Here is a 13,323-nt window from a genome sequence, read left to right as displayed (position 1 = left end):
GGTGTTCCCCTGGGCTTTCGGGAGGCTGAGGTGGCCTCTTGGTGATGTGGCATGTGGGACAGGACTGGGGTTCCTTCAGGAGCCGGGGCAAGGGTGACCCGTCTCCTTGTGGGGCAGGATTTTAGGGTCCCCCAGGGGTGCTGTGGGACCTGGGTGGCCCCTTGGCGATGTGGGGTGTGGTACAGGACTGGGGTTTCCCTCAGGAGCAGGGTGACCCCTCTCCATGTGGGTGTGAGGCAGCATTTAGGACTCCCTAAGGGCGCCGTGAGGTCGCCTTGTGGGGTGCAGAGCTGAATTTTGGGGTTTCCTGGAGGTGCTCAGAGGCTGTGGTGACCCCTTGGTGCTGTGGGATGAGCTCCCTCAGGAGATGGGGTGCCACCTGTCCCTGTGGTGTGGGGCAGGATTGTGGGGTCCCCTGAGGGTGCAGTGCAGCCCGGGGTGTCTCGGTGCTGCTGTCAGGATTTAGGGTGCCCGGGGTGCTGTGAAGCTCTGGTGACCCCTCTCTCTTTGGGCAGGGACCTTTGTGACAGGGGGTGATCCCTTGGTGCTCTGGGATGTGGGGCAGAATTCTGGGATTCCCTGTGGGTCTGGAGTGCTCCTGTATCCATGGGGTGTGCAGCAAGATTTTAGGGTCCCCTAAAGGTGCTGTGAGGCTCTGGTGACCCCTTGGTGCTGTGGGATACAGGGAGATTTTTTTTCCTGTGGGAATCAGCCAGGTGCTGTTTTATAATGTGGGTCCACCTTTTGTTGTGCGGAAACATCTTAAGGGTTGTGCAGTGGTTTTTTTCTGTATTAATGTAAAAATTTAAAAAATCCCTTATTAGTGATAGATCACATCAGCAAGTGGCCAGGAAGGCTTTAAAATGTGAAGGAACAGCCTTGACTGAAATCCCTTCTTGTGGCGCCTGCACATCCCCTCCTTTTCAGGTGTCCAGGTGCTGCAGGATGTGTTTGGGTTGCTCTGCTCTTTGCCAGGAGCTCAGTCATGCTTTGCTGGGTGTCAGCCTGGGAAAGTCACATTTTTCATTCGTGCTTGCCTCTGGCTGGAATCTTGTCTCTAGGCCAAGTCATTCAGTGGTTGAAATGCTGGAGAATTGGTTTTTTCCAAGTGCTTTTTGCACTGTGCTGGGCTGGTGGATGGAGGGCAGCTGGTGCAGTGCTGTGGTGCAGAGCAGGGGTGAGAAATCTGGCCTGGTGACGTGCTGTGCATCACAGGTGCTCCAGTGCCACCCCTGAAATGTGCTGAGTAATTGAGAAAAACCCCAGACAGACAGACAGACCCATTTCGTGGTTTGTCTCTCGTTGAGAGCTTTTCCTCTGTCCCTGCTCCAGATTCCTGGTCTCACCTTCTTCCTCACACCTTCTTCATCTCACCCTTTGCACTTACCCAGGAAATTCTGTGAGCCTTGACTGGCTTTTTTCAGCGCTCTGTTGCCCAGAACAGGAGCCCAGTGCTCTGGTCAGTGGTGAGATCCTTTTACCCACACTGGACGTGGTTCTGAGACTCCCTGGGCCTAACCCAACCTGGCTGCAGTGGTCCTGCCCCCCTGAGCCCTCCCAGCTGTGTCCTCAGGGAACACCCTGGTGCGTGCTGAGCGCTGGGATTGGTGACTGGGGATGTGGGGAGGAAGGAGAGGGATCAACCTCAACTTTATTCTTCTGCTTTGAGCTTTTCTGCTACTAAAAAATGTGAGACAAGTGTGCCTTTATTTGACCAGCCTGGAAGCCTGGTGAAGGAAAGGGGGATTTATGTGAATTTAAAGGAAAGATTGATGCTTAGCTGCGTCCTAATCTGGCAGTTGGATGAGTGATGCTCTCCTTGGGTTATCAGGAAGCTTCTTAGTATTCAGTGTTTTCATGATTTGCCTACAAATGCAGTTGTTGCAGAATTATCAGGTTGTTTAATGCTGCAGAGAGAATCCCTAAGCTGAGTGTTCCATCTCACTCTCCAAGCTAGGTGTGATCCTTCGAATGCTTTTCCTCGTGAGCTACCAGGGGAGCTGCCTGCTCCTTCCAGCTGGCCCGTGGGCCAGCAGCAGTGCTGGGGAGGGTGGGGAGCAGGGGCAGCAGGCAGCAGCACCCCGGGGCTGCGACCCCAGAGCTGTGTCGGGGTAAACACGGAACACTTGGTGGGAGGATGGAGGTGTGTGATACCTCCAGGCACAACAGGTGAGGTTGATGCTGGAACACAGGTGCTGTTCTGTTGTCAGCGTTTTTAACAGGTGCTTCAACCTGCAAGATGGGAAGAGGAGCTTCAGGGACTCCTCCTGCCCTGCAAATCTGTTCTGCAATGCCATTTAGAGCTTAATCTCTTTTACTGGACTGGTGTGATTTGATTTGTGCAGTACATTCTCACAGGGAGAAATGAATGGCTGTCCTGATATACGAGAGAGACAAAATATTTAAACTTCTAGTAACATTTTGAATAATTCAGGTGAATGATAAGCCAAATCTGGTTAATTGTGTGATGCTGTTTCAGGTGTGTTACTCTGCTCCCCTAATTGCACTGGGTCTCTCCACGACAAGGAAGAGATGGTGATTAGCAGTGATTGAAGTTTACAGGAAAAACAGTTTATGATGATTAGAAATAATGGCTGTTTCTGTAATAATTTATTCTGTATCTCTGCATGGGGATCATTAGGCATGCAGGCAGAGCAGTGAGGCATCTGCAGGAGAGGGAATGGTGGGAAGCTGCTGTGTCTGTAGCTGGTTATGGACCTCTTGTACCGAGTGGACCCCTGGAAGTTCACTGGCGCTGCCTGTAACTAATTGATTTGAGCTACATCAGGAATTAGTTCCCAAAGGGATCTAGGAAGGCCAGATGATTTCTGTGCCTTGTTCCAGTGAGTGTCAAGCTGTGGATGCAGCACAAGCTGCATTTCTGCCTGTGTCTGCACAGGCTGGAGAGCTCCATGGGACTTGGGGGGGCAGGTGGGTCAGTGCTGCTGGCTCCTCTGACACCCTGTGTGTGCAGGTGCTCATGTGGATGTTGGTGAGGATCCCTCAGCAGACACTGGTGTGGTTTTCTTTAAGGAATATGAGATTTGTAATAGATGAACTTGTGTAACAGTTCATGGTTAGAAATAATGGCTGTTTAAGGGGGTGTCCCTGGTGTAACACAATAACACACCCATTTTTGTTCCTCTGCTCTTTGGGGCTCCTTTGGGGCAGTGCTGCCTTTAGCCCAGTGAGAACAGACTCTGCACTGTTGGCTCCTCAAGAAGAGATTCCCTTTGTGTTGGGTTGGAAATGCTTTGGATTCACTCAGGTACTGGATGGTGTCTGACCCTGCAGAGTGGTGCTGTCACTCCTCTCGCGAGCCTGAGACTGAGCACAGGGTCCTGCTGGCATCTGGTGACACCAGGTGTGCAGTCCAGAGGTGCAGCAGGAGTGGGAAGGTGGTGAAGGACAGATTGAGGCCCTCGATGTGCTGCCAAAGGCAGGGCTGGCCTAACCCCGCTCTCTTCTGCTCCCTGCAGCCAGCACAGAATCCCAGAATGGTTTGGGTTGGAAGGGACCTTAAGCCCACCCAGTGCCACCCCTGCCATGGCAGGGACACCTTCCCCTGTCCCAGGGTGCTCCAAGCCCTGTCCAGTCTGGCCTTGGACCTCCAGGGATCCAGGGGCAGCTACAGCTACTCTGGGCTCCCTGTGCCAGGGCCTCCCCACCCTCCCAGGGAAGAGTTCCTTCCTAACATTTAATGCATATAATATACCTGAAACAGCACTAGACAATTAATAATATTTGGTATATTATTTGCTTGAATTATTTAAAAATACTTAAAATGTAGACAATGTGGTTTTTAGGTTGGATGGTTTGGTAGGGACTTTGAAATAATGGGGTCTGGGCTTTATGTTTATGGGTTAAAGCTGTAAGGTGGTTTCTGATAACATATGGAACCAGCCTTCAGAGATGCAGGGGTTGTCAGGCAACTCTAAAGAAAGGTTTATGAATCAACTTAGCTCCTTCTTGCAGCCTGGTACGGTTCCTGCTATCGTCACTTAGTTTTTTTTGGTATTTCCTAGTGTGTAATATGAAGAAATGGGTTTTTAGCAATGTTTCGGGAAAATGGGAGAAAACTCTATCTGAATCTCTGTTTCTGTGATCACTTTTGCAACCTTGTAACTGTCTTACGAAATCATCACAAATCAACCTGTGGCCTGCTTTCAAGACTTCTACCTTGCTGAATTATTTAAAATAAAGTCACATAATTTGTTAAAAACTCTAAAATTATTTAGAATAAAATTCTGAAGACTTTGTGAATGTTTGTGGGCATATCTGGCCCTGTCATCTTCGATTAATTTGTTGCTTGGCTCAGTCTTGCAGAAGCAATGTGTCCTAAGCTTGTGCTTAAAGACTCACTGTCAAAGGGAGATGTCACTGCTGCCTCTTCATCTCCAGTTTTTGGGGTGCTGGTGTGTCACACCTCTTCTATTATGTGGACCTTCCAGAATAATTAAACTTAGGTAATATTTTTTTTTTAGTAGGAAAAAATCTTTTGAAAAAGTCAGAGAATCTTTTTGAGGATCATTTAAAGTGTGAACTTTGTAAGTATTACATTTAATGTTTTTTTTTCCCCAGAGCACAGGAAGATCTTCTCTTTTCCTCTCCTGTTCTGGGTTCTGTGCCTCAGACCACAGAGGTCATTCAGGAGAAGACCCTGGGGCTCAGGATAAACCCTGACTGAATTTGGAAGAAGTTCTGGCATAAAAGCAGATCTGCTTGAGTCCACAGAAAAGCAGTTGCTAGACAGTAGTGGCGCTTCTGTTTTGCTGGATTACCCACCAGGCAGGATGTAGTTTCAGTGCAATGAAATTACCATTGATTTTTTTTTTTTTTTTTTTAACATGAAAACAACTAAAATGTCGGTCCCCATGTCATGGAGCGACCTTGTGTTGATCCAGCGTTGGTGGACACGTTCAGGTGCCCTCACAAGTGCAGGAGGAGCTTTAGGGAGAGCTGGTGCAGTGACAGCCCTGAGCAGTGGGACAGAGATCTTGGGGACTGCAGTGGCTTTTGGAAGGATGAGGGTCAGCCTGGGGGCTCTGCACGATGTGTTCAGGATGCTGTCTCACATCAGGGGGGTTCTCTGGCAGAGACCAGAGTTTTGTGATGAAACACCTGTGTTGACCATCTCCAGAAGGTTTTCACACCCCCAGGAATTGGAGAGCTATGTTGGAGAAGGTCTGTGAACAGAAAAAGCCAAACAAGAAACCCAGTTGCTAAAATTAATGGAAGAGCTTCTGTTGCAGTGCCCTGGAGCTGTGTCTGAGCCAGCTGATTGTGCTGCTGCTCATAAACCAAGGCTGGGTGTGCAGTTCCTCAGGCACTGCTGCCCTGCTGCTCTGCTCCTTCCTGCGCAGGCAGATCCTGCCCTCAGGGAGGTCAAAGGTTTGAAGTATGAAAAGATTTAACACGTTTCACCTGTCTCCTGGGACGCACTAAAGCAATGACCTTCTATCAAAAAATCTGGAGTAATTGATGCCCTGGAGTTGTGTCATGTGCTTTTTCTGTAAAAAATAGAGCAATATTTGCAAGCTGCTGCATCTTAAGCTGCTGGTGGCTGTTTGGTACCTCAGAGTCATGGGGAGTTCAGGGCCAGGTGTTGCCCTGTGCCACTGCTGGGACAGCAGCATCCTGGGCTTTCACAGGGCAAATTCCAAGGGGGATATTTTTAACATTAACGTATATTCACATTGTCCCTGTTGCCATGGGGTAACTTTTTAAAATAAATGGAACAAAATTTGCATCCATGAGGTGTCCTCACTGCTCATGTGGCAAAATCCTGTGACCTGCATCCTAGGCCCTCAGCTTACTCTGGTGGGGTGCTGGTTCATTCCCTTGGCATTTTAAAAAGATGTTTAGATGCAATGCAACAAGCAACAATTCCCTGTAATTAAATTGTTGATCATCCTGGCTTGAGAAAGGAATGTGAAGCAACATCCACTCAAAAAATGGATGTATTAATTAAAATGCATGTATCCTGGGTCATTATTGCTAAATAGGAAGGTGGAGCTGCTGTTCCTGCTGAGCTGTCAGAGAGCAGCTCCCTGGTTCTGTGGCACAGCAGCTCAGGTACAGGTGTATTTCTTAAAATCACTGATTATATTGTGAAGAGCTGATCTGGAGAAGGACATCTCTGGGCAGAGCAACCTGTGTATTTCGACTGTAGATGCCGTGCTTGGAGAAGCTCTCCTTTAGCACTCTTGTTTCTTCAGCTCTGTTGGATCAGGCAAACCCTTGGAGCTCTGTTCTTGGGACTGTAAATTGTCTTTCTTGTGATGTTGACAAATATTGGCAATAGCAGAGCTGGATTCCCAAAGCTGTGAGCACCTCGTAACTGCAGGTGAACAGCGTTGGAGTGACAGAGCTGCCCCTGCAGACCTGAGTTCACCTGAACTTTGCAAACAAAGGGAAGCAGCAGTAAAACCCTGTATCCTTTTAATTGTGGGAGAGGATCTTCTGCCCTGATAAAGTGGCTCTGGAGTGCCAGGACAGGCAGTAATTTCCGGATTCAGGCCCAGAGAGCACAGGGCTGCTCTCAGAGAGAGAAACTGGGAAATGTGTTGAGTGTTTGATAAAGAGTGCCCAGTGAAGGGTGTCTGGTTGATGCCTTGAGAGGCTCCCTGGAACAGAGGCTAGACTGTGTTAAAGGAATAAAGAAGGCCTTCAAAGGATACACCATGGGCAGTACGAGAGTCAGCCCTGGCTCCACCCAAGATGGACACAAGGTCACGAGTTTTCACACTTTATAAGTTTTGGTCCATTTATTTATTGTTGTTAACTGTCCAATTACAGTTTCAGCTAATGAAGTCCCATCCTCCCAGTTTGCTCTCCTCAATTCGCTGCTGTTTGTACTTTTTGGGCCTTCTTGGGCTGGAAAAGGATTGTTTTGTCTAACTAAACTGTGAACTTGCTAACACTTTATATGAAGTTCAGAGTTATATACTAATGCAGTACAGAATCTGAAAGCTAAAACTTTCCTGTGTCCTGCTGCCTGTCTGTGCTGGGGGAGAGCTCTTGCCAGGCAGGGACGTTACGGCTGCCACGGGCAGACAACATTTCCTGTTCCATTTCCAGCCCTGGCTGATGCAGGAGGTGCTGATGGGAGCTCTTCCCTCTCTCCTCGGAGCTGTTTGGGTTTCTGCGGTGCAGCACGATCACCGGAGGTGATTCACGGCGTGGGAGTGGCTCGGGGGGCGTGGGAAGGAGGGATCCATCTCATGCAGGCGTCTCTGGACGCTGTGCTGAGGCTGCCTTGGTGGCAGCTCACTCAGTGTTCCCTGCCTTTGTCAAAAATTTGAATATTACTTCTGAGATTTTAGCTTCCCAATGCATTCCTCTTTATTAGGAGAAGAAAGTTGGTATTTCTGAGTTTGTTGTTGAGAGAGAATGCAGCTCCTTCCTGAAGAGAATAAAAGCTTCCAGCAAACACAGAGAGGTCATGGGGAGCAGGTGGAATGGCCAGGCCTGTGCAGGGAGTCAGGGCTGTGTGTTCCAGGGACAGCAGCTTATCCTGCCAGCACAGCCACTGCAGGTTTGGAAGGGCCTCTCTAGCCAGGCCTCCAGAAAGTTCCTTATGGGTTGATTTCCTCTTGTGGCTGCAGAAATATGAGAGCTTTATTCCGTATTTTTTGACATGTCCAGAAAAAGCCTCTGCAAGCTAATAAACTTCATTAGTTAATTTAAAAAAAAATATTTAGAACCACAGCATTTAGGACAACTTGTGTTTCTGAGCCTGGTCCCTGATGGTGAGAGCATGTTGTCATTCCTTTTATGAATATTACAGAATTGTTCTTTAGGGGAGCCTTGGTTTTGGCTTTGCTGTTTCCCCCTGTCACAGAGCCAGCTTCCCCTCCAGGTCAGGAACCCACTGTTACCTGACAGCCAGGAGCTCTGCTGGTGTTGCTGTTTTATGGCCATCTCTTGTGTCCTTCGGTGTTGAGCTGTTGCTCAGCTCTGTGGTGGGTGTAGAGAGCAGGCACAGTCCTTGGGCTTCCCCTGAGCCATCTCTGCAGCTCATCCTCCTGCTGCAGCTGCTGCTTGTCCCCTGTGTCCCCAGGTGTAATGTCCACCTTGGCTCCTGGTGTCCCTGGGATCTAGAGATACAGGCAGAGCTTTGTGCGTGTGTTTCCTGTCAGGAGCATACTCCTGGATAATGTGTAGGATCTGTGATTCATCATGTCAGTTCCCTATTTATCTTTGGAGCTCCTTTGACATCATAATTCTTCCTGTCAGTATTCAAACTTCATTTTATTGGCAGACCCGTGGTGGTGAGTGAGTGTTTGATTTGGAGTCAGCCGTGGTTCCACGCAGCCCACAGAGGCACCTCTGCTGGGGCTCTAGGGAGTGTGGACTGCACTGCTCACCAGGAATTACACCTCTGCAGGTGTGTTACACCTCTCTGCCCTCTTTGGGTGATGAGGCTCTGGGCTCGGAGAGACTTTGGTGCCCAGCAGCTGCTACAGGAAAGCTTGTGTGCTTTTTGGAGCAGGGATTCCCATCTCAGTGCAGCTGGCAGTGGGCTCTGCTGGGGAAATGGAAATGTCTGGTACCCAGAGTTGTCACGTCTCCTCTGCCAGCACCTGTGTGCCAGAAATTCCATCTCTGTGCACCTGCATATACATGGGACGTGTATCTGTGTCTGTTTTACACCATAGAGATTTTTGAACATACAGTACTTGAACAATGTTTGTCTTGTACAAACCATGTGAGAACAGGGCACAGAACCAAACCTGCCTCAGCTTTAGAGGCTGTTTCATAATCTCTTGCTCAGCATTAGGAAATGAAATGAGTTCAGTTGTCTTGGATGAGGAGCATCTTTGCCTTAGCACTTAATGTTTCAGCTCATCTCAGTACCAGCTGTCAGCCCTGCTCTTCAGTCATTACCACCACCTTATCTCTGTGGGGAGAAACATGTTTTTCCTTGGCTTCCTCTACCATCAGCCTTAATGATTCACAAGAGGTGAATTGACAAAACACAAAAGGTGTGGTTTATGTATGTGTGAAAATATCCAAATAGCAGCACCACTTTCTGGGCTTTGGCAGGGGTTTGGACTGGATGATCTCCAGAGGGCCCTTCCAACCCCAACTATTCTGTGGTTTTGTGAACACGTGAGTTTTGTATTTTCTGTGGAGGAAAATGAGTCCTTGCAGCTTTGGAAAAAAGAATCTCTGAAAGATCAGATGGTGTGGTGATTGTTTCTATTATGTAGCTGTTTGTTCTTCAGGGCAACATTTCTTTGTTAAAATGAAATGTGCCATCGTCATTAAGCCTCCTGGGGTTTGAGGCAATGTTACTGCTTTGTCACAAACCCAGAGGTGGGGTCCTTCACGTTTGTCTCTCAGAGTGAGATTTATCAGTGCATCACATGGTCTTGTTTTCCTCTTGGCAAACAGAAGGAATGCTGGAACAGGCCTCTGTACAGGTCTGGGTTTAATAGCAGGTGCTGCCTGGCTGATGCTGGATGATGGATGCTGGGAATGCTTTAGCAGTGTGCAGTCACCAGCTTAGGACTGTGCTGTCCTTGGAGTCTCCTCTTTGCAGAAACCAGAACAATCCCTGGAGGTATTGGGAAGATTCTTTCGCCTAATTTAACCCCTAATTTGACTTCTTTAAGCCAAATTTATCTATGTTGTGGATGTGGGTGTAACAGCAGCCTGTGAGGGTGTGTGGGTCACCTCCAGCCTGGCAGTGCCAGGGGGTGACTGCAGCAGGTGGCATCTGCTGTCACCTGCAGGAGCTTGCTCTCTGGTTTGTTAGAGCTGTCTTGCCTAGTTGCCAGCAGTAACATGCCAGTTTGCTTAAAATTAGTTTTTGTAAATCTACTTTGAGATTTCTAGGAATGCTCACAAGGATTTTCCTGCCCCTCTACCCTGATGTGGTGTGTCAGTGCTGGCAGTGGGTGTGGGATGGCAGAGAGGGGAGAGGGGCAGGTTCTGGGAGTCCTTGTGCTGCTGTCCTGGGAAGCTGGAACCCAAACTGCAAGAGCTTGAAGTGTTCCTGACGGCAGCACCACTGGCATATGCCAGCCATGTGTTCCAGCCCTGGACTGCTGCGTTTATGCCAGGAAAGCTTCCTCAGGAGCAGCCTGTGTCTGTGTCCTGGCTGTGACAGCTCAGCTGCTTGATAGAGACAAAGATCCATCCCTGGGAGCAGCAGCTCTGGGATATGAGCTCTGTGGGGAGGCCAGGTAAGAGGGAGCCCCTGCAGCTCCCCACAACAGCGTGGTCCTCCTTCCTGCCTGGGTGATTTCCAGTTTAGTTGTCACCTCTTCGTGACCAGATTTCCTCAAGCTGTCCCTTGTGGAACTCCATGCCTGGGAGCGAGACCCCTGTCTTGCAGCTGTGTGATGTTAAAACCTTTTCAGAATATAGATAATCTTCTGAAGAGCTGCAAAATCTTGGAGCTTGAGGAGGGTGTGTAGTGGAGGGCTGGGAGCAGAGGTGCTACCTGAGATGTTGGCCAGGGAGAAATGGGCTCCTGCCACACCCCAGGAGGAGCATGAGCCGGGCTCTGGGGTGGTTGGCACGGCCTCTGCTGCTGCTGCAGCCACGTTATTTCATGTGTCAGACACCCAAGGGTGTTCTGCCTTCATCCCTGCTGTGCTGCAGAGCTTGCAGTTGTTGCTGGGTTTGGAATGCACTCCTTGCTATTCCTGCATTTCCTAAAGCTCTGTGTTCCCAGTGCAGCTGGGAATGCAGCTTGGCCGGGTGCTCGCCGCGTGTAGGAAGCAGTTTGTCACCGAGGATTAAAAATGCACTTGAGGACTAGTGCTGTAAAAAGGTTTAATCCAGGAGCTCCGTGTCCACTTTTCTCCAGAAATATCCCCTGTAATGCGTTTTATCAGGGCACGTCCTTCACAAAACTGTGCCCTGCAGATGGGAGCAGAAGTGATAAAATGATGAATGTTTGCTGTGAAGTGCCCCAAGCCAAGGGGCCTCAGCAGACAGGCTGTGTATCTCATAAATCCACTGATGGCATATATTTTATTACAACAACGTTTGAGTCTTTTATTACACTCAGCATTCAGATAGATAAATCTGCTTCAGGTCTTGAACAAAAATGGAATCTTTTCTGGTTGTCACATATGTCAAGGGCAATTGAGCATTATTTAGTAAAATAATGAGTTGATCCTTTTCTAAATAGCAAGTACTTGAGATAAATCATGTTGTGCCATAAAAGTTGATCTGAACTTTAGAGCAGGCTGGCTGCGGGCCACACTGAGGGGGGAATTTCTCAGATTCTTGTCCCAGAGGGGTTGGGGGAGGAAAGCTGAGCAAGGCAGTAACTCCTGGGAAATGATTTAGATGTGTGTGTTGGGATCAGTGCGTTTCCTGTGCTTGCTGCTGGGATTTAAGGGTGTCTTAAGAGAAAATCCCTCCTGAATTACTTTTAGCAATAGGTTGACGCTGTCAAATAGTTTCTGTTGTGCTGCCTGCAAATTTGTATCTGATAGAGGTAGCTGTGCTTTGATTCTCAAAAATGACACCCTGGGGGGCACGTTTAGCTTTTCCCCAAATGAAATTTCTTCAGTTCATAGCTATGCTAGAAACATCCTGCCTTTTGCATCCCTTTCTCCACTTCTGGAGGCGTTTTGATCACAATTTTCATCGTTCAGCCATTGTTTTGTGGTGTAATTCTGCAGCAGCAGGTGGGGTGAGGGTGTAGGATGGGGCTGAGGTCCCTCTGCTGTCCCCCCATGCTTCATCCTGCCTCATGATGGGGATGGGCAGCTTGGGCTGGGAGTGCTGCTATTTCGGTTTTTAATTTCTGATTGATGAGTAACAGTGGAAGGGACAAAAATTAGCAGATACTCCTGAAAAAGGATTGGTCCTCTGATGTTAGAGAATAAAAAGAGGAGGAGGACTCCCCCACAAAATTTGTTGCAGTATTTTTTTCATATTGATAGGCTGGAATTAACTATTTTACCTAATTTTCTTCAGTGTGTTGCGGATCTGGGATGTTTCCTATAGAGTGGAAAATATCCACATGTGATATTTCTTTTGAGAAGTGATACAAAGGGATTGTGGGGTTGGATAGCAGCTGGCTGAGGTTAAACCTTCCTGTGGACTCTCAGTGCTGCCCTGTACTGCACTGGGTGAAGGGATTTATGGAGAATGGATATGCTGAAATTCCAGTTTCCTGAGTTGTGTTCAGGGAAGAGGGAAAGTCACATCTTTATCCCTCCCTTCCTCCCCACATGGGCTCTGTGACCCAGCCCAGCACTTTGAGACAGGGTTGTAGGGGAACTGCTCTGGCTCCAGGCTGCTTTTCCTTAGCAGCTTCCAGAAGATCCCAGTGCCCTGTCACTGTGCAAGTAACACCTTCCAGGAAATGCTGATTGCCTGCTGCCTTGTGCCAGCACTGGGGGAAGCTTCACAAGTGCCAGGGTTCACTTGCAAATTAACAGTGTTTGCCTTTCAGGCTTTCTCCCAGGTAATTTTAAAGTATTTGTGTAGGTAGGGTAGAAAATAGAAAGTACATACTAGTCCCAAAATGCAGTGCTTTGGGATACAAATACCTGTGACATGTGGAAATGTTTGGAGGAGCCTGGAAGAGGAGCTTGTTGATACCAGTGGGCTCTGAGAGTGTGCCAGGACTCAGGAGACCTGTTTTGTGCTTTTGCAGAAGTCTTCATGCTTGGCTTGGTAAAGGAAAAACAGAGTTTTATTTGACGTTTTTTCTACCCCTCTCTTGTAGCCTATGCAAGCAGCGAGATGTCCCACTGACGAGCTGTCCTTAACCAACTGTGCTGTGGTGAACGAGAAGGACTTCCAGTCTGGGCAGTAAGTGTGCACTGTTGCTCTTTCAGCTTTTAACCAAAAAGGAATTGTTTTCAAAATCTGTGTGGAGGGGGAATGACATTTCACGTTTGGAAAGGTGAACACAGCAGTTTGATTAACAAAACTTGTGTGTCCTTAGAGAGCAGAACTTTCAATGTGGCTCTTTCTGGAAAAGGGAGATGCTGGAAGAAGTGTTGTTGTTTCTCTAATGTATTTCTTTCTTGGGAACTGCATCTGCTTAACTAATAGAATAATTATTTTAATGAAGTACTTGTGATAATTTTTGTTTGTTTTGGTTTTGCTGTTGCTCCTGCTACATAGTGAGAATATTTGAACTATTTAAAAAACGTTTTTATCATTTTATTGTGTTACTTGTGGCATCCTCTCACTTTCACATCATTTGGGAGTGCTGAGCAGAGCCAGGAGAACTCTTGTTCTCAGGGTTTTCATGCACAAGAACAAAAGGGAGAAGCAGCCAGAGTGTGGGCACAACAAGCTGGATTCTTTAATTGCAGTTTTGGGGTGGCTGATGGAACC

At 48.1% G+C, this 13,323-nt stretch overlaps 1 protein-coding gene across 2 annotated transcripts in view; it reads left to right on the top strand.

Annotated features, from left to right (window-relative positions):
• The window catches only part of NSF (N-ethylmaleimide sensitive factor, vesicle fusing ATPase), an 80,042-nt gene that overhangs the window by 359 nt on the left and 66,360 nt on the right, over positions 1–13,323 (top strand). For both annotated transcript variants that reach the window (XM_054000290.1, XM_054000291.1), the window contains exon 2: positions 12,704–12,789. In XM_054000290.1, coding sequence (XP_053856265.1) covers positions 12,704–12,789 — 86 coding nt within the window. The remainder of the gene's footprint in view (positions 1–12,703; positions 12,790–13,323) is intronic.

Source organism: Vidua macroura, chromosome 27 (assembly GCF_024509145.1).
Source record: "Vidua macroura isolate BioBank_ID:100142 chromosome 27, ASM2450914v1, whole genome shotgun sequence".
NCBI classification, from domain to species: Eukaryota; Metazoa; Chordata; class Aves; order Passeriformes; family Viduidae; genus Vidua; species Vidua macroura.
Note: the sequence above shows the minus strand (reverse complement) of the source record. Positions and strands in the feature narration are given on the sequence as shown.